This window comes from Protopterus annectens, chromosome 1.part2, assembly GCF_019279795.1.
Source record: "Protopterus annectens isolate FY-2018-M chromosome 1.part2, PAN1.0, whole genome shotgun sequence".
Taxonomy (NCBI): domain Eukaryota; kingdom Metazoa; phylum Chordata; order Ceratodontiformes; family Protopteridae; genus Protopterus; species Protopterus annectens.
Window position 1 is genome coordinate 721,028,029 of NC_056727.1, and position 21,606 is coordinate 721,049,634.

The 21,606-nt window shown below is 38.8% G+C and overlaps 1 protein-coding gene across 1 annotated transcript in view; it reads left to right on the top strand.

Moving 5' to 3' along the window:
• Positions 1–21,606, top strand: part of AHCTF1 (AT-hook containing transcription factor 1) — a 2,707,103-nt gene that overhangs the window by 2,241,795 nt on the left and 443,702 nt on the right. The window contains exon 31 of the mRNA XM_044058692.1: positions 17,049–17,163. Within this exon, the coding sequence (XP_043914627.1) occupies positions 17,049–17,163 (115 nt within the window). The remainder of the gene's footprint in view (positions 1–17,048; positions 17,164–21,606) is intronic.

Consider the following 21,606-nt stretch of genomic DNA (forward strand, 5'->3'; position numbering starts at 1 on the left):
ACCACACCATGTATTACAATGCAATTCAACGTCTCAGCCTTCAGCATCCCACCATCTTCTATGTTTTTTCTCACTTCCAGTCTTAGAATGTTTTGCAATGTTGCTCACCCTCAATCGTTAGTATTACCTCATTTTTGCAATGTTGCTCATCCTAGTTTTCAGTGTCACACTACATTCTACAGTAATATGCTCCCCAGCATTCAGTGTGACACCATGTTCACAATATGAACACATCTGACCCAGTAGTGTTTTAACTCCTCACTACAATCTAGGAAAACCAAATGTAAACCACACAAACCCAGGAAAAAACTCCAAGACCGTCCAATGAAGACAATAATTCGATAAAAAGGCAAATCCTTTATTCAGTAGTTGAGTAATAAAAATCCAAAGGACAGCAGAATGAGAAACAGCAATATCAGACAAGCGCTTTCGCTTGGGTAATACCAAGCTTTATCAAGTCAAAAACAGTTTCTTTCAAAGAAGCTACTGTTTAAATAGGAATCTTAATTGGTCACATGTTTAATTACAGCTGGGTCTCATTAAAGGAATCAGTTTGAAATGTCATAAGCAAGTAAATAAAACAAATCATTCAAGTGTACATAAAAAAGTTTAACATCTGCACTACTTGTGAGATGATACATAACTGATGAACCGTATTGGTACCATTATAAAATTTACATACAAAAATCGTCCAACGAAGAAAAAACAGTATTAAAAATGTAAATGAGAATAAAAATAAAAATAAGGATTGTGTGTAAACCAAATAGATTTAAAATCAGCAATACAGAATGGGATAAGAATGTGTGTATTACATTTTTGTTGGTCATAAGAAAATGGTATCGTAATACATATGAATAGCACCCAGTTTGTAAGTTGTAAGATGTGTGTAAAATATGTATGAAGTGGGGTGTGGGATGGTAATGGTATGGTAAAACATATTACAGCCTGGCTCTTCTAAGCTTCAACACTGAGCCTATGCTAAGTGTACCGTTTAACCCCGGAGGCCTTCCTGCATCCAACCTGAGCTGCCAAATCAGCTCCCTGTATTCCAGGGTTGATTCCCAGTCACCTCCTCTAGTGCTAGGGTTCACTTGCTCAAGAATCATGAAGGACAGTTTGTAATTGTGACATATGAGTGAATGTTTGAAAAAGGCATTACTTTCCTTTTTCTTTTCAATGTCATAAATGTGCTCATACAACCTTTTCCTGAATTCTCTCTCGGTTTTACCTATATAAAAGGCACCACAGGTAATGCAGAGCCCGATGTAGACCACTCCTTTGGTTCCACATGAAAAGTGGCCAGGAGATCTAATGTGAGTGTGTCTGGATTTTAAATAAATGTAGGATTTATTTGTAATAAGAGGACACTGCTTACAGGCACCACATTTGAAGGTGCCTTTGTTATGTTGTGAATTATGAGTGGTTGTTGTGAGTTTTTTCTCAAAGATTTCTTTGAGGTTTTGCCCCCTCTTCCTCACAAAATTAGGTTTGGCTGGAATAATGTTCCTGAAATCATCATTGCTGGCCAATACAAACCAGTATTTTGAAACAATGGTTTCAATTTGTTCGGAGTTATCAGAAAAAGTGTAGATGAAGTTGCCATCCTTCTCTTTGTTTTGTTGTTGTGTAAGGTTGGGAATCTGCACTTGTGTGCATCCAAGCAGTGGAGGGTATAAGGTGTCTCTTTTGGTAAGAATTTCATCCGTTAGTGAATTGAGCAAATTGACGGGGTAACCTCTTTCAATGAACATACAGTGTAGATTTTGGATCTCCTCTAAGAAGTCGGAAAATCTGCTACACATTCTTGATGCTCTTATGAGTTGTCCCTTTACTATGCCTTTCTTTTGGTGAATTGGATGCTGACTCTCATAGTGTAAAAGAGAGTTTGAGAAAGTAGGTTTCCTGTAAACCTTAGAATGTAATTCCAAAGATTGAGGGTCCCTATGAATAGTAACATCAAGATAGTGCAATTCTTCATGGCTAATATTGTGTGTGAAGGTCAAGAACTCCGTGGTGCTGTTGATGTGTTGCAGGAAGGTCGATAACTGGTCTTCAGTGCCTTTCCAAATGAGGCAGATGTCATCAAGGTATCTGCAGTAAAAGGTGAGAAACTGTGCCCAAGTCGTGCCAAGTATGTACTCTTGCTCCCATCTGTGTAATACCACGTTGGCGTAATTGGTAGCGCAGGAGGCACCCATCGCCACTCCTTTTAACTGCTTGAATAGTTCCCCGTTGAAAAAAATGTAGTTGTTATTTAAGACCATGTTCATCATGTCAATAATTAGATTGATGAAGTTGTTGCCCAAGTTGGTTTCTTTGGTGAAAAAATCAGCAAACCATTCTAACCCTGTGGAGTGGGGAATGCTAGAAAAAAGGTCTTTGATGTCAATGGTGACCAAAAAGGAGGAGGGGGGGCAATTGGAAACAGGAAAGAGTTTCAAAAATTCCCATGAGTCCTTGCACACATGAGTAAGAGCAGAGATGTGTTGTTTGGTAACATAGTCAATGAACTTGGCAATAGGTTCAGTCGCACCACCTGCACCCGAGACAATAGGTCTAAAAATCAACGGGCTGATGCCCTTGTGAGTCTTTGGGATTCCAAAGATGACCGGAATGGTTGGTTTATTAACAATCAAGAAGTTGTAAAGCTTTTCGTTTATAAATCCCTGTAGTAAATTGTCATATAAAGAGGATTTGATTTTTGCAAGTGCAATATTGTATTCATTTCGAGAAATGAAACAGTACTGGGTGTCATCGTGCAAAACATGGTGCATGCTAGCCTCGTAAGCGGACTCATACATGAGAACCACTCCACCACCTTTATCGGGTTTCATAATTCTGATGTGTTCTTCAAACAACTTGTTGATGTATTCAAAATCTTCAGTGTTCAAGTTGGTTGAGTCCGGTCTAGGGGGGTTACCATACATGTTTCGCAAGTCCTGTTCAATTAGTTCCTCATACAACCTAAGAAGCGGGTGCGTGGGGGGGTTGAAAGTGCTTTTCCTACACAATCCTGTAGGTTGCCAAGTTTGTCCTTTAAAGAAATGTTTGAGGTTAAGTCCTCTGATGAATAACTTGAGGTCAACTAGTAACTGGGCCAAGTTTGCTCTGTTGGTGGGGACAAAGTGAAATCCTTTAGTGAAAAGATTAAAAGCTGTGTCATTAACTACAAGATCTGTGTAGTTGTAAATAGTGAAATCATTTTTCCTAAAAATAGTGCAGTTGTCTTGTTTGGTTGCAGTAATGTTGGTGCTAAGCGGGACAGCATGGTCCATAGGTTCAGTGCAGGGGCAGATTTGACTGGAGGGGTTTGCAACATCTTGAAAGCAATTTTCTAATATTGTTTGTTCATCCACCTCCACCCCGTCCTCTGTGGTTTGGGACCCCATGCCCGGGGCCTCCCGGGGTGTATGGGAAAATCCTGCTCACGTTGTCTTTTGTCTTTTTCAGCCAAACGCTCACTCCTGCGTGGAGCGTGGTGGGTGTCTGGCTGAAAAACATCATCTCCACCATTACCAGGGGTACTAGTTAATCTAGCAGTTTTAGAAAATTTGTTGTGACAGGGATATGCTAAATCATTCCTATATTCATGTAGGTCCCTCTCAAGCTTTCTTATTTTGCGGTTCATAATCTTATTACAAAATGAATCAACATCATCAAACACCTTGTCATATTCGTGTTTGACCGTGGAGAAATGGTTGTCAGAAATAACCAACTGGTGTAAAGCATTCAGTTCAGTGTTTAAGATATTAGCTTTACTCTCATATTCTGCAATCATTAGCTTCATAATTTCAATCCCTGCCTTGTCAAATATATCACACATTTGTCTGTATTGTGCAGTGCCATGTTTAACGTAATTTGGAAATTTAAAAAATCGTAGTCCCTTCGGAATACGTTTAACGTTAACACATTCATACAAATAGTCTATTTCCATTTGGTTGCTTCTCAACCCATACAATTTGTTTTTAAAGTCATCAAAATCCCCTTCAATTGAAGTGGAATTAATAGAACGAGCAGTACCTTTTTGAAAATTGAAGGGTTTGTTAGCCCAATCAGTAAAATTAAAATCCTTAGGTTTCTCCTTCCCTCGTTTCGATCGAGTAGAGTTGGTGGACCTGGTGCTGGAGGGTTGTTATGAGCATCCGCGTCTACATGCGTGGTAATGTCCGAGATCGTTTTTTTGCCATGCAAGTCCAGTGCGTGCGTTTTGTTGGCCTGAGTGTCAGCCGAGGATGCAAAGTTGTTAGCATTAGTATTGGCGTTTTGTTGTGCATGCAGCAGCCCTTTTAATTCAGCTAGCATGTTAAGAACCTCGTTGAATTCGGTTCGTGAAACCGGAAGTTGATTGCCTGCGTCCTGAAGCAAATGCGGTGTAACCGCAGAATCGAACGTCTCCACTGCAGCGGTCATGGTGTAGAACACAGCCAAGGAAAACCAAATGTAAACCACACAAACCCAGGAAAAAACTCCAAGACCGTCCAATGAAGACAATAATTCTATAAAAAGGCAAATCCTTTATTCAGTAGTTGAGTAATAAAAATCCAAAGGACAGTTAGAATGGTTTGCTGATTTTTTCACCAGAGAAACCAACTTGGGTAACAACTTCATCAATCTAATTATTGACATGATGAACATGGTTTTAAATAACAACTACATTTTTTTCAACGGGGAACTATTCAAGCAGTTAAAAGGAGTGGCGATGGGTGCCTCCTGCGCTACCAATTACGCCAACGTGGTATTACACAGATGGGAGCAAGAGTACATACTTGGCACGACTTGGGCACAGTTTCTCACCTTTTACTGCAGATACCTTGATGACATCTGCCTCATTTGGAAAGGCACTGAAGACCAGTTATCGACCTTCCTGCAACACATCAACAGCACCACGGAGTTCTTGACCTTCACACACAATATTAGCCATGAAGAATTGCACTATCTTGATGTTACTATTCACAGGGACCCTCAATCTTTGGAATTATATTCTAAGGTTTACAGGAAACCTACTTTCTCAAACTCTCTTTTACACTATGAGAGTCAGCATCCAATTCACCAAAAGAAAGGCATAGTAAAGGGACAACTCATAAGAGCATCAAGAATGTGTAGCAGATTTTCCGATTTCTTAGAGGAGATCCAAAATCTACACTGTATGTTCATTGAAAGAGGTTACCCTGTCAATTTGCTCAATTCACTAACGGATGAAATTCTTACCAAAAGAGACACCTTATACCCTCCACTGCTTGGATGCACACAAGTGCAGATTCCCAACCTTACACAACAACAAAACAAAGAGAAGGATGGCAACTTCATCTACACTTTTTCTGATAACTCCGAACAAATTGAAACCATTGTTTCAAAATACTGGTTTGTATTGGCCAGCAATGATGATTTCAGGAACATTATTCCAGCCAAACCTAATTTTGTGAGGAAGAGGGGCAAACCTCAAAGAAATCTTTGAGAAAAAACTCACAACAACCACTCATAATTCACAACATAACAAAGGCACCTTCAAATGTGGTGCCTGTAAGCAGTGTCCTCTTATTACAAATAAATCCTACATTTATTTAAAATCCAGACACACTCACATTAGATCTCCTGGCCACTTTTCATGTGGAACCAAAGGAGTGGTCTACATCGGGCTCTGCATTACCTGTGGTGCCTTTTATATAGGTAAAACCGAGAGAATTCAGGAAAAGGTTGTATGAGCACATTTATGACATTGAAAAGAAAAAGGAAAGTAATGCCTTTTTCAAACATTCACTCATATGTCACAATTACAAACTGTCCTTCATGATTCTTGAGCAAGTGAACCCTAGCACTAGAGGAGGTGACTGGGAATCAACCCTGGAATACAGGGAGCTGATTTGGCAGCTCAGGTTGGATGCAGGAAGGCCTCCGGGGTTAAACGGTACACTTAGCATAGGCTCAGTGTTGAAGCTTAGAAGAGCCAGGCTGTAATATGTTTTACCATACCATTACCATCCCACACCCCACTTCATACATATTTTACACACATCTTACAACTTACAAACTGGGTGCTATTCATATGTATTACGATACCATTTTCTTATGACCAACAAAAATGTAATACACACATTCTTATCCCATTCTGTATTGCTGATTTCAAATCTATTTGGTTTACACACAATCCTTATTTTTATTTTTATTTTTATTCTCATTTACATTTTTAATACTGTTTTTTCTTCGTTTTATGTATGTAAATTTTATAATGGTACCAATACGGTTCATCAGTTATGCATCATCTCACAAGTAGTGCAGATGTTAAACTTTTTTATGTACACTTGAATGATTTGTTTTATTTACTTGCTTATGACATTTCAAACTGATTCCTTTAATGAGACCCAGCTGTAATTAAACATGTGACCAATTAAGATTCCTATTTAAACAGTAGCTTCTTTGAAAGAAACTGTTTTTGACTTGATAAAGCTTGGTATTACCCAAGCGAAAGCGCTTGTCTGATATTGCTGTTTCTCATTCTGCTGTCCTTTGGATTTTTATTACTCAACTACTGAATAAAGGATTTGCCTTTTTATCGAATTATTGTCTTCATTGGACGGTCTTGGAGTTTTTTCCTCACTACAATCTCACAAAATTGGAACATCTTAAAACTCTTGCTACTAGATGATGCTGTTTATTTTAATAAGATATTTATAGAACTACTAAACAGCATGGCCCTCCCTTAGGCTTGAGATGCAGAATAGCCCTGCTTCTTAGCTCACTCCTACCACCAGGAAGCTAATTAGGAGTAGCGAGAGAGCCAGGAGGGCATGGCTCAATAATAAAACAAAACAATCTTCAACAATATAAATACATAGAAAGTAAAGCCAAATTCCAGATCAGACTTGACAAACTTTATTTTACCAATTTGTAGAATAGATGCAAGAAAAATTTTAGACAATTCTAAGTAGCCATATCTAAAATAGTACACCCCGACTCAAGTGGGCAGCAAAACCCCAACCCCCACTGCCCACTGGAAGAAACAGCTTACACTTTCAATGATCACTTTTTCTCTAGCATCGATAAATTACTTTGCAACCAAGCTCAAAACAAATTGACTTTCTCTAATAATCTGTCCACATTCCACTCAGTTTCTCCCTCCAGTTCCATTAATACTCACTCGCTCTTCTTTCAACAAGTATCGACCACAGCAGTCAGGAAATACCTCAACACAAACTGAACCAAGTGCACTGGATCCAGCCTGGTGATTTCCTAAAAATAGCAGCTAGGTCAGTTTTCTTTCCTGTATCCATTCTCATAAATCGATCTATTCAGGAGTCACATGTCCCAGCCGTATGGAAAAAAAATCTTGCATTATCCCACTTCACAAGAGAGGTAACTCCAAAGACATAACCAATTTTAGACCCTTCGTCATTCTCTTCCCTCTTTCAAAAAATCTTTAAAATGTGTTTCTAATCAGTTGACTACATTGCAAATAACCTCCTTACCCCGACCCAACATGATTTCAGACCAGGGAGTAGCACTACGATAGCTCTTCTAAACCTCAACACTATAAACACTACAGTAACTCTTCTAAACCTCAACACTATAAACCTAGCCATAGATAAAGGCCACTGGTTTATTTGTTTACCAGGAAAGTCCAACTGGGACAAAGCCCATTTTCAGCGAATGCCTGGGGAGAAATGCTCCAGCTGCATGTCTTTGGAATGTAGGAGGAAACCAGAGCACCCAGAGGAAACCTACATGAACGGAGGGAGGATATTCAGACTTTACACAGAAGGCATTATAGTCGAGAATCGAATCAGAGAACCTCTTGCTGTAAGGTGATAACTCTTAACTGCTGCAGCACTGTGCCGCCCAGTTTCTGATGTTTTCTGGATCCCAGTAGGCAGTCAGTACCGTTTCTTATAGGCTACTTCTAAAACAACTCCCTTCGCTTGGCCTGTCAAACTCTTTCACCTTTTGGTTCTCTAGTTGCCTCTCCAATAGACTCCAGCCTGTTACATGGATTAATTCCTACCCATAAAAACAAAGATCCATACTAGGGCCACTGCTTTTCGATATACTTGCCAACAAATCTACACTCCACCAAATGTCAAGCATCCCTTAAACAGTATCCGGACAACTCCACTTTAATCTATACTGCCAGTAACCCATTTACTCTACAACACATCACCCAAGAGTTATTTTCATCAATTGAAAGCTAGGTCAGTAACGCACAGCTTCTACTGAATCAGAAAAAATATATATACATCATTCCTTCCAGAGCCCTGACTCACCTCAAGTAAAGTTTCTCAACTCAATAGCAGCCTCTGATAATACCCCTATATGTCATCCCCATATCAATCTACTAGGCATAACAATTGATGATATCCTAAAATTTTACTTTGCAACAGATTATAAAAAAAAAAAAAAAAAAAAATCACCAAAAATTGGGCACACACTATAGAATAAAAAAATACTTAACTGATTCATGCAGGAAATTCCTGGCCTCAATACTCCTACTCCCCACTTTGCTATATGGTTCCCTAATACTGTACTGCTTAACCTTCAAGCTTCCATCCAAAATAAACTAAACCAGTGCTACAGTAAAATAACAAAATTTACCACTTACTCATCAAACAGAACTTGTCACTGTGTAGCCATAAAGCAGCTCAATTGACTTGAATTACCCAGGCAACTCACTCAAACCCAAATGCTCCTAGTCCACAGACTAATATACAAACCAGAGCAAAGCAAAGCCATACTAGACTTAATGCATCCATACAACCCTGCTTATCCCGCTACTGGAACTCTGTCCCTTTATCCCTTAAACATACTTGCAACATTTTCAATTTCAAGACCAGTCTAAAAGAAATCCGATACCTGGACCTGCACATCTCTCAAAACAGAGGTATGACTACCTGCTCACAATAACTATGCCTTTCTCATTCTGAATTTGAAAACGCCTCCTTATTTTAAGCAGGTAGTAATGGCCTGACATCAAAAGTAGCTCCTTACTGTAATAGTACCATGCTAGTAATGCATGCACTTCTACCTCTTCAGTGGGCAGTGTTTATTTCCTCTTTAGTGTCCTTCCATAACATTCTCATCTCTAAAAGTTAACTACCTCTCCATGTCCTTAATTTTCTCTCCTGCACATTATTCCTCCGCATCTCATTTTATTACTGTATTTTGGCAGCTGACTATTCTATTTCTCATCTCCATGTACTATTAGAAATGTAGCCAGTTGTTTTGAATAACAATACACGAGTTTACTTGAGATAGGCTATCCACTTCTGCAGTGTGTCTTCTTGCAGTAGATATGTTCTTTTTTTCCCCCAACATCTTTATTAAATTTCCACTTATGACAAAGGCAGTCTTACATTTATATAAATGAAAAACATACAAAATGAAATAACTTTAGTTGTAAACAGTTTACATCACAGACCATGGCCGGCCTTAGGCATAGGCGAACTAGGCAACCGCCTAGGGCACCGTATATGTCGGTCTCCTAAAGGGTGCAATTTGTGTGTTTATTTTAATTAATTTACTTTTCTTATTATGCGAACACATAATATGAACAGTAAATTAATTAAAATAAGTAAACGATAGGGCGCCAGAATCATAGTGTGAGGGGAAGGGCAAGAGCCCTCCCACTTCTATACCTGCAAGTTGGCCATAAGGGAAAAAAAAAATCTTCATTCGATGGTAGTGAAGTCTTCTCCTTTAAGGAGGAACGTACATGCAGTCACATACACGCAGACGTGGATGTAAAGTTCTAAGTTGCGCGCGGAAATTAAACTAGCACTTTAGTTATGAGAGGGGGTAATTCCATGTGTACGCATGTTGTCATCCTTCTTAAAAAGAAGGTAAATGTATGGGTCTGTCTGGGAAGTTTAAAGTGGGCTTCTATATGCCAGAGGAGAGAAAGTGTGTGCGCCCAATTGAAAATCTCCTGCAACATATCTTTGCCATTTCTTTCGATGGTTTTGTTGGCCCCTCATAACAGCAGATACGAGTTCCTCGGTGATGCATGGCCATCTTACTATTGCGATTCTCTCCTTTTTGTGCTAAAAATTTTAACAATTATCGTCTTAATCTATTTTGCGATTGAGTTCTTGTATTTTATACTGGCTACAGTGGATATCGGTAAGGATTACACACTCATCTCCTATTTGTTACTGTTTTTGTTGGGCACTGTTTCATTTTGGGTCTTTTTTAGTTGATCGTTTCTGTCTTTAATTTCTGTAAGTCTTTTGGGTTTCTAATACCATGACAGGAATGGACCCCATTCCTAAGTCAAAGTATGATTAAAGTTCATGAAATTAGTATTGTTTCAATCTTTGATGTCAGCCAGTAGTGCTCTTTGCAGCACCCACAATGTGCCCAGAAATTACTCCTCCTGCAGTTCGTACGGGGTTATATGGATTAGTCATATAGCTAAATACGTTGCTCCTACTACTGTTGGAAATGTTTGGGTAACTTTCTTCCACATGGCACTCATTTCTGCCTACAGATCCTGGTATTTTATGACTTAGAGACACATATTCACTGGGTGTGCCGATTTCAATGATCAGTGCTACTTTTGTCTTCTTTTCTTGGACCACTATGTCTGGTTTTCTAGCATCTATCTTTTGAACTGCTAGTAATGGGTGATCCCATGTGGTGTAAACTTCATCATTTTCAATGATGCTTTGTGGCTTATATTTCCAGTGTTTTTCAGCCACTTCAATACCATAATGTTTGCACAAATCCCCAGTGCAACAGTCTCGCCCCATTATTATGCCTTTCAGTATACAGTCCTTCTGCCATTAGTGTGTCGCAACAAGGTGTGCGACTGTTTCCAATTTGGTTTTACAAAACCTACATTTGTCTGTTTCTCCCACATGTTCAATGGATTTTGTAAACCAGCATGTACGTAGGCCACTATCTTAGGCTGCCAATGTTAACATTTAATTTCTTGGTTTGAATTTGCCTCTCCTTAACCATTCCTGCGTTCATTGTTGATCATCATGATGCTTTTCCAGAAGTTTTCTATACTTGCAACTGTATTTGTTTTTTCCACATTTCTTGCCTTCTCCTATAGTCCTTCACCTTATATTCTTTTTTGTTTTTTGGCACATTCATTTGCTGCCTGGTTTTTATCTACTAATTGTTTGATTTCCATTCCTGCTTGACGTCGATATTCTTCTGCCAATTTGAGCAAAGACTTCATCTTAGGATTTATTCTCCTCATGTTTCAAAGCTTTCACTACATTTGGATCTTGAGGTCAGTAGATGTGTGGAGTCCCACTGTTACAGATCTATGCATGTAATCAATTTCAAGGAGACCCACCCCCACTTCAGAATGGGGAATATATAATCTTGGTATACACTGATTTAGGTGAGCATGAAGCATCCTTCTTGTTTTAATATCTAATTTATCCAACACTTTTTGGGGCCAGTCAGTCACTCCAAAACTGTACGTTAGGACAGGAAGAGCAAATTGACTTGTAGCTTGGATCTTGTTCGTAGATGTCAATGCTGTTCTCAGAATTAATTTGTCTTCTAAAGTATTCCTTACTGAGTTTTATTCACATTTGTTTGTTTTACTGATGATCCTTCATCAATTCCCAAGTATTTATACACTCCCTCTTGCTCAAGTTCTTTTATATCACATTCTTGTCCCAAACTGATGTTTTCCTGGTGCTGCAGTTTTCCTGCTTTAAATGTTGCTTTTGCACATTTATCCAGCCCAAATGACATTCTAATATCTGAAAAAGTTTTGACAACCTGCAGCTGTGCTTTCAGTTCCTCATCTGATGAGCTATACAGTTTTAAATCATCGACAAAGAGAAGGTGAGAAGTCATTAGACTTTTTTCTAGGAACCAAATTGTAGCCATGGCCTAAGCTGTTGAGTAAACAGCTTAATGGATTTTTAGGGCACGGCAGAATAGCAATGGTGACAGTCATCCTGGAATATCCCCTTTGAATGTTTATCCGTGGGATAATAATCTGTCCTTTATCATAGCTTAATTGCAAAGTGGTCTGCCATTGTTTCATGGTCACTGTAATGTAATTGATCAGTATAGGGTGTAGCTTATACATTTTTAAGCACTCTTTTATCCATGAATGTGGGATACTATCAAATGCTTTTTTTGTAGTCATTCCATGCCATACTTAGATTCTTCCCCTTTTTACAGTTCTCCCCTATGACTTTATTTAACAAGAAATGATCCTTTTTTTCCATATGACTTTCTTTTATTGCCCTTTTTTTTCTACTGCCATAATTGAGTTATCTTCTAAAGGACTATAAACTCTGTCGGCATCAATTCCTGGGTATAGTTTATACATCATTAGAAGGCAAGTTATTGGCCTTTAATTTTTAGGGTAGCTTGCAGGTTCAGTCTTAAGTAAGAGCATTGTTTTACCTGTTAGCCAGGTTGGTGTCTGTTCGGGGTACACTTATAAATAGTTCTTACTCATAGCTAAATCTCTGTGCAAAGATGTTAATACTTTTAACTAAAGGTTAGGGACTGCATCTGGGCCTGGGGTTTTCCAGTTAGAGACTTTTCTTAACTTTGTTTCAATCTGTCTAGCTGTTACTTCATCCCATTTCATATCCTGTACCTTTAAACTTCTTATTCTTTCTTTTACTACTTGTATCCATTTAGCATCCTTATGTTCCACAGGATCTTCATAGATACTTCTCCAAAATGTATCTATTTCGTTTTTTTTGGCGGTCTTTCAATTCCTTTTACCTTATTTCCCAGTTCTCTATAAAACCTTTTTGGGTCATCAATAAATTGCTTATTTTTACTTTTCCTTTAGATTTATCTGTGTATCTTCTAAGCGTTTCCACCTGTGCTGAAATTTTTAGTTTATTTGCGATAGTGCACGATAGATCCTGGTCTGTTCTGATACTGTGCATTGCTTTAATCACATCTATCTTTCTTAGTATTTTTGTTGATCTATTCCCTCTTCTGTACTCTTCAAACAATGATGCTTCTTGTCTTAATTGCGTTATAGTTTTCTCTATTCAATACTTCCATGATGGTATTTGATTACTCCACTTCCTTTCCCTCACTATCCTATGATCTTGTGGTAGAACTTTATCAGTTATTAATTTAGCAGCAAAGTAGTATATCCTCTTTACTTCTGTTATATCCCATGTATCAAACTTCTTACTCTGGATTTTATTGACCTTCTGCAATCTGTTTCTGTTATTGATCTTAATATATGTATCCATGTCCATTAAATCAAACAACTCTTCTCTTGGCTCATTTTCTTCCATACTGAGGGCACATCCCTTGTTTTCCGTTTCCTGCTGGCATTCTATAGAAAGTTCTATAGCATCTTCCTGCAACACATTCTCTCCAATTTCATCCCGTGTCATCTGTTGCTCTGTCATATGGGAGCTCACTGGCCTATCACTCCTCAACATTGACTGCATCAGAGTTTCAAGTTTCCTGTTCCTTTCCTTGGTGTCTAGCTTCAAGTTAACGTTTATATTGGTTTTCTGTGAAAGGCTCCAAAATATCTTGACATGGCACCTGACCAATTGCTTCCTGTTCCACTGGTTTCACCTTAATTTGGATATCCATTGCTCTGTCCTCTTGTGGTGCTTTCTGCATTCGATTTTCTACACCGAATCCTCTTTGCAGCTGCTCCATAACCTCAATTTCTGTTTCTTTGACTTCTCCATTACTAATCTCGTTCTACTTTTCCTCTTAGTCATCTTATTTTTTGTATTGTAAAGTTTTCCATATCCGGATTCCTTTGCCTATATTTCTCTTCAAATATCTTTGATACTGCTCTTTTTTGTATTGGTTAGTTTTGCTTTCTCCTTTGCATAAATATTACACCATATTAAATCTCTCTTCCTTTCCCATGTCCATATTTCTTCTTCACGTCTCCTGATGATCTTGCCTTTCCGTATTCTGGGAACTCACTCCATCATGCTGTGATGTAGTCTGTGTTAGACCTTCTACATTAAATCCTTCACTACGCAGGCACTCCATAACTTCAACTTCTATTTCTTTAACTTCTGCTTTACTAATATTCTTTTCCACATTACATCTTTGTGATATTAATTTTTTATTGTGAAATTTTCCATGTCTGGATGCCTTTGCTTGTATTTCTCTTTGAATGTCTTGGAGACTGCCTTCTCTATATTAGTTAACTTGGCTTTCTCCTTTGCATAAATATTGCACAATAGCAAATCTCTTTCTTTCCCATGTCCATATTTCTTTTTTATATTTTTCAAATATCTCTAGGTTTTGCTGTTTATATGTTTGCACTTCCTCAGATGCTTCTTTTTCCAAATACATCAGTTTCTTGATTTATATACTGTTTTTCCAAAATCTGATGTATTAATGAGCACAAATTTTTATTTGAAGCTTCTGACAGTTTTTCCTGCAGAAGTATGTTTCTTTCCTCTAATTTCTCATGTAATCATTTTGTATATCTTATGTCTGGAAATTCTGGGCTTTTTACATAATAGTAACAATACATAATTTCTTTCTTATCCTCAACAACCCACATTATCTTCTTTATGGCTCTTCCTTGGCCAATCAATTTTTGTGGACTGCTACTTCCTTCTACAACAGGGGGGCATCCTCCCCCTGGGCCTGGCCCAATTGTAGGAATGTTTCCGTATTTTGAGGATTCTACACTGTCATTTTTTCCAGTTCTGGCACGAGTGCACCTACCAGGATTGGGCACTATTTTTGTCCTGGCTCTTGTGCACCCAGCTATCTTTTTTTTGTTTTTGACTTGCTTCTGTCCATGATATATGCTGTATAAATACGCTCTGTATGTCCCTGGTCGTCTTGGTGAGATTTTGTGAAAAACAGGGTCCACCTCGTGAAGGTACTCATGAAGACTTGAGGATGAATTCAGTTTCAGCACTACTGCACTCCTTTGCTTGCTGGCTTTTCATCTCTCCATTACGACCCATGACTCTTTAAATGACAAAACTGTGTGGGTCCAGTACAGGCTTGTCAAGTTGTATTTTTAAGTGAGTTTTATTTAGTTCTTCCCCAGCAATGAATCACTCTCCTCCTTGGGAATTGAACTTTTATGACTGAAGGGCTTTCCATTTCTTCATATGTAGCTACTGATTCACAGGATCTGGAGTTGGTTTCTTAGTAGACGCTTTTTTTACGCTTTACCTTAGTTTGTCAGATTTTACAGCATCAGTCTCCTTTTTGGAGGATCTTACATGGCTTGTCCTAAAGGGGTGGTGGTCCTTGGGACAGTCGTTTTCTGCAGAGAGTAATTTCTTCATTTTCTCTCATCAGTACATGCATTACCCTGTTGTCTTTCTGTCAGCAGTATGCATTGAGGAAACGGCCCCTGACATGCATTGCTAACCTGCATTTTGCCTGAATTAGGTACATGAGCTGAAGACGTGTGATGAGCTGTATCCTTAACTGGCTCCCTATTGAAATATCAGCGCTTGAAATGCTGAGTTCTGAAAAACTGGAGGAAAAAAGACTGAAAACAGAGAAGAGTTAATCTCAAATCAGTCTTCTTTTTTGCAGAGGGGAACCCCTTCTACACCTCCCCACTCTCCTCACTTGTTTATACCACCTCCAAGATCAGCATACCTCAGAGAAATGTCATCTTGGTCTTAGTATATTTAAGTCCATTCTTTCGGCCATTCAGTCTTCATGTTTCAGGACTCGCTGTAGCTGGTCCTGACAATTCAAATGGTTAACCTCTGTAGTTTCTTGTAAAGAAACTGTGACAGTATTCTGCAAACCTTCTCAAGGTGGTTTACTAGATTTGCCATATTTTGCACAAGACTGCTAATTGTTCTTTGACTAGGGCTGTCAGAATCTCTTACCACCAGGTGTATTACAACTTCCATTTGGCTGTTTCAGGAATGTGTGACCTGCTGCATTTGTGCCAGAGCTGATTGGTTATTTCTGCATACCGTTGCAGAGCATTGTTTTAATAATGATCCCAACAGCTGACTCCTCTTTTGATAGTTTGCGAGTTGGGACTTAACTTTCTGAGGTTTTGTCTTTTTTTGGCCTTTTTACCTAGTTGCTGTGTGGGAAACTTATTCTACAGGTTGTGAGTCTTTGCAGCTTTTACCCATTATAAATCAAGCCTCAGTGATTGAGTATGTACCAGTTCATTTTATATCCAGGAAAGCCTTCTACACCGGATACTTGTTCCCTTGTGCCTATCCGTGTCTGAAATAACCCTTCAACCTTCTTTGCTGATAACTCATTGTGTATTTCAAGTTGGTTGGGTTTTTTTTTTTTTTTTAGTAATTTGTCTCTCGGGTGCATCTCGTGCAAGTTCGTAGCTGGCAGAATTCAGAAGTTGTAGGGACTGACAACTGTTCCTGGGATGGCAGGTGATGTCAAGAGATGTGCCTTTGGGAGAGAGACTCACTTCAGAGTGTGGGAAGCAAACATTTAAAGAATTGTGCTGGAGAAAAGGCCGTCAAGAAAGGCTAGCCATTTCCACTGCAGAGGGTCGTCTTCAGCAGCCGATACGTTTGGTACTCCTATGCTGCTGTCTTTTGTCTTATGCTTGTTCTTTGAAAGTGTCTCACCAGTTCCATGTTATTTTATCAGTCATTATGTTTATTGGTTGATAGACTGGATACAGATTTTATTTTTATTAACTTTTTTCTTATCTCCCTCTGCATGAGTTTCTTCTTCTCACCCTTTTTGTTTGAGAATTTGCTCCTTGAGTATATTGGTTGGTACTTACAAACTGGCTATAGGTTTTACTTGTGATTACTGGCCTTTGTCATATTTCCCTCTGTACCGGTTTCTCTTCATGAACCCTTCTGTTCAAGAGAGGTATGCACCTCCCTCCCTGTATTTTAGCAAACACAGTGATCTGAGTAGTTTTATACTGAGATGAAGGGTAGGCTGTCATGTTTCAGATATTTGCTATCAGAGCTAGGTTGGCTGAATAAAATGGTCCTGAAAGTGCAACATGATCTACCAGTATGTAGCTGTTAATACATTCAAATGATCTCTCTTAACTACTGTTGTGCTTTTCATTTGTGGATGGTTGTAAGACAATAACTGCACATTGAAATGAAGCAGTCATCTAATACTTTTCTGTATTTTTCCCCTAGAACTGAATGAAACTGAGAGTTGTGCATTTCCAGAAAATGGCATCTCTTCATTTGCTTTTTCACATCCCATGCATGAAGCTTTCACATCCCAATATACAACACGGGAAATTGAAAAGTAAGTTTACATGTTATTGGTAAGTATTGGTCAGGGTTATGAATTTTCTGGCAGAATATGGTCTGTTAGACCGAGGCTACATTTCTAACTTCAGAAACTACTATGGCTTTGTAAGAGGGCTGTAGCTTCTAAATAAAGGCAATTTATTAACTATCCCATAATTCTCATTTCTAGGTCTTTTCTTTGATCTGTAGGTCATTAACTTTGTACTTTCATTAACCAGATGCATACCTCTCAGCCCCTCTTGGCCCAAGAAATCTGGACAAAGCCTAAAAATAACAATCATTATCAGACAATTATAATGGGGGGGGGGTAGCCCTCAAAGTAGTGTCTTATTTTCAGTATTACAATTATAAACTTGGAAAGTTGCTGGAGCAACACGTTTTGTGTTAGCATGCATTTTCGGAAGGGTATGAGCTCTGAAACTGAAATTTATTTCATTATTTATTGACTTCAGTCCTCGGTGATTTGTCAGAAAACCACAAATTTTACGAGTAACAGATCAAAAAATATGAGGTGACAATCTGGACAGTTAATAGGTATGACAAGATGATACCTGTGAGTGATGTGTTTTCTCCTTGGTAGTTTCTCTGGATGCTGTACTATCAGCATGCACTGGCATTGAACCTGATTTAGATTAACTTTATGAAAGGTAGAATTTAACAAGGTTAGTGAAAGGAATTTCACAAGATCAGGCAGCGGATGATGTTTCTGGCTCTCTAAAAATACAAGAAAATTTTGAAGCTGTGTTTAGTTTGTTACCTTCTTGGATGAGTGTGCATTGCAAAAACTTTGTCCTTCAGCACAGACTATATATATATATATATATATATATATATATATATATATATATATATATATATATATATAGCTATAGATATATACAAGTAATATTTACCATATTTACCATTATTTTTTTTTTCCTCTGTTATAGCCACTTTCCTGAATGGATTGTCCATGTTGGCTTATAGCCATTTCTCTTAGTATGGGAGAAGGTAGCTACTGCTTTTGCAGGCTGATTGAGCACTTTGGAGTGTTATGTATTTGACAAGAAAAAATATTCCAAGCCGCCATAACATTTGTTAAACCTGAAAAGATTCACTTGAAGTGCAAATCTATTGACATCAAGCCAAAGATTATTGCTGAGATGCTGTACTCTGTAGGCTTGACTGCCCACAGTGAGTGAAAACCAAGTCTGTTTTGTTATAGACATTCTTGCTCTCGTGGACTTCATTTAAGGTGGCTGACAGAGTGGGACTTGTGTTATTGGTAGGCCAATTTGGACCTTTTTTGTCACATTAATAAAAAGTATGTTTTTCCTGTGGTTTAGTGACTGTGATAGAGTTTTGTATCCGAAGCCTTCCAAAAGAGTTTGATGTAGCATTTTTTCCAGCTGTTTTGCATTTCAGGTGGCACAAACTAAAGACGGTCACCCACATTTGAGTAACCTTACACATGAGCCAAAAACAAAGCAAGCAATAACTGTTGGAATATTGAGTGAAGGAACAATAAAGTTACTAGCCTATATTGAGTCAAGGAAAAATAAAGTTACTAGCCTACACAGATAATGTAGTTTTGCTGGACTGCCACTACAAACTCAGGGAAGTGTTGTGTATTGTATAGTTATACCATGTTTACCAATTTACATACTAAACATATCAGATTTTTTTCTTCCCAGTATTGACAGACATGCCATGACATAAGGCAGGATGGGAGAGAACATCCTCATATTTTAAATACTTGAATCTCCAAACATGTACTGAAAACAGAACTGTTGTGGCAGAGAATGTAAGACAAAAAGAAAAATCTGAAGTATCCCTTGAAGTCTCAGAAAACCCAGTATGCAATTTATACTGGGTAAAAACAAACTAAGAAGAAACTTTACAGTGTGGAAAAAAAAGTATCATAACGTGAGCGAACACGTGTTTAAATGTAAAAAGTGAACACCTAAGTAGGCAGAAAACCATAGCTATAATTTCCAAGGTGGGAATACATTGAAAATGTTAAAAATAAATAAATTGTTAAGGCCCCGGGTATCTGTTCGTGTGGCATCTGACTAAGAAAGTTGTAGTTGGGCTCCCCCAGGTATTTCATTTCCCTCACTCCTGTCCATTGCTTAGTTCTCTGGTCTTCTGGAGGTGCTCTGGCTGGGATTGGAGTTCGTTGAAGCTCCTCTTGTGCCCTGTGGAGTCTCGGGGGATTGTAGTGGAAGTTTTCATGGTGAGACTGATAGTATTGCTTTCCTCTGGAGCTCTGACATTGGCCCTGGTTAGCCCTAGTAAGTGCAAGAATAATGCACTGCCTCAGCACCTGCAGCTTCACAAAAGAGACACTGGCTTTAAATTTCAAATTATTGATCATGTGGACCTTTCAAAACTGGAAGGAGACATCCCTAGTCTTTTAGAAAAATCTTAAGAACTGTGGCAGCTGAAATTGAACTCTCTCAGAAAACCAGGGCTTTACTGTTGCTGTTCTATAAAAAGCATACTAGAACTTGGAAAACTGCCCCACTGTTTAACTATTAAAAATCTGATATGGGATGTATTAATGCTGACATTACGTGCTAATATTGTTAAAAAAATATCAAATGTAGATATTTTGCAGTGAAAATAACTGACATTGGTGCTGTTTTCTGATAGTCTTGAGAGGACTTTTATTCATTCATATTAAGTGCTTTCTTAGTTGGATGTCACGCTTCAACAGATCCCCAGAGCCTTAATGCTTTATTTTTAACATTTTTCACTGTATTTCCACCTTGTCAGTTATAGCTATGGTTTTCAGCCTACTTAGGTGTTCACTTTAGATTTATACACGTGTTCATTCATATTAAGATACGTTTTTGCAAACAAACCTAATGAAGTATTTGGTGCGAAAACTATCTTTGTTAAAAGTATTTGTTTATGGTTATATGTACTAATATTTATTCTAATAGATGTCTAGTCAGTCATTTTGTTACTGAGTTTCTTAAAGTTTGGATTAGTAGGTTAGCCTATTTAAAGTGTTAAGCTGTCTAGCGCTTGTTTCAGATGTTCGTGTTTCACTGTTGCAGTCATTACACTTGGGTTATCCTGCTGGCAGGCTACCCGCAGTCGGCCTGGATTCCAAAGTCTTGGTCCGGCATCGGTTGCTGTCGCCTCCTCCCTGACGTCCGTGCGCCAGGGGTATAAAAGATGCAGCCGACGCCATTTTCTTCAGTCTTTCTTGCCGTGCAGTGCCCGAAGCAAAAGCAGTTCGCAAGTGCCGGTCGGCAGACTCCTGAGATTTTCGTGTTCGAATTTCAAATCCGAAGTCTTCATTTAAAGCTAAGTACTCCGTTGGGGAAACTTTTTTCTTGCTCCAGACCGATGTCAGAAAAAGTTAATAATTTTATTTCTTGTGAGAAGCAAATTTCTCATAAGGACTTCCATTCTTATTGCATTCCTTGCCTAGGCCCTGATTACGACGTTGCTAATTGTAGGGTTTGTGCTAGATTTAACCACCTCAGGGGTGGGAGGCTGGCATAATGGTTACAGTGTTTATCTTACAGACACAAGGTGCAGAGTTTGATTCTCGCATGGGGCAATTGGCTAGGCTTAAAATGGCCCACAAGGGCACTTAGCCTAGTATTAATCTATGAACCTATGAACGCACTATTAAGCGTCGGTACAGTTTTGCATTTCACTACTTTGGCCAAAGATTTAATTACGCAGTGTCATCGGATAGCCATCCGACTACCGCAATTCACAAGAAACGCAAGGAAAAAGAAAAGGACAGGCATCCGAGGTCCAAAACTAACGATGAGGCTTCTTCTAAGCCAGTTGCTGGCTCTCAGTGAGGCACTTTCGCAGCCCCTGACATCCGCTACCTCAGAGCCACAGGCCGCTTCCGACTCCCACATGGAGCCAACTAGGCTGCTAGAAAATCAAGGTATTGGACCCTTGGAAACTTTACCCTCAGATGGGTCCGGAGTCGCTGAGCAGGCATCAGCTTTTGAGGGTGTTTTCAGGCCTACACAGTTATATGTAAAAACGACTTCAGCTTCAAAGACTAAACCACCTCTAAAGACAAAGAAACAAGTACAGCAATCCCCATGGACAGGCCTCCATGCTTAAAAAACAGATGCTTAAAATGGCAGAAGACCTAATTACTTTGATCAGGGGTTCCCATCCCCCTCCTGATAAGAGGCCTAGGCAAGAGACAGAATATGAATCTTCAGATCAGGTTTCCATTTCCTCTGACTCCTCTTCTGAACAGGAATAGTCTCTTCCTCCCTATGAGGATTCTGATGCTGAAGAATCTATCCCTTCAGCCTCTCCTCCTGAGGATTATTCTTTTGGGGAGACCCTGCATACTGTGAGGGAGCACTTCCAATGGGAGAGCCAAGATCACTCAGAATCTAAGAAAAGGCTCAGAGACTTTATTTTACTACCTCAGCACAGGCCCCTTGCTATTCCTCCTGTTTTA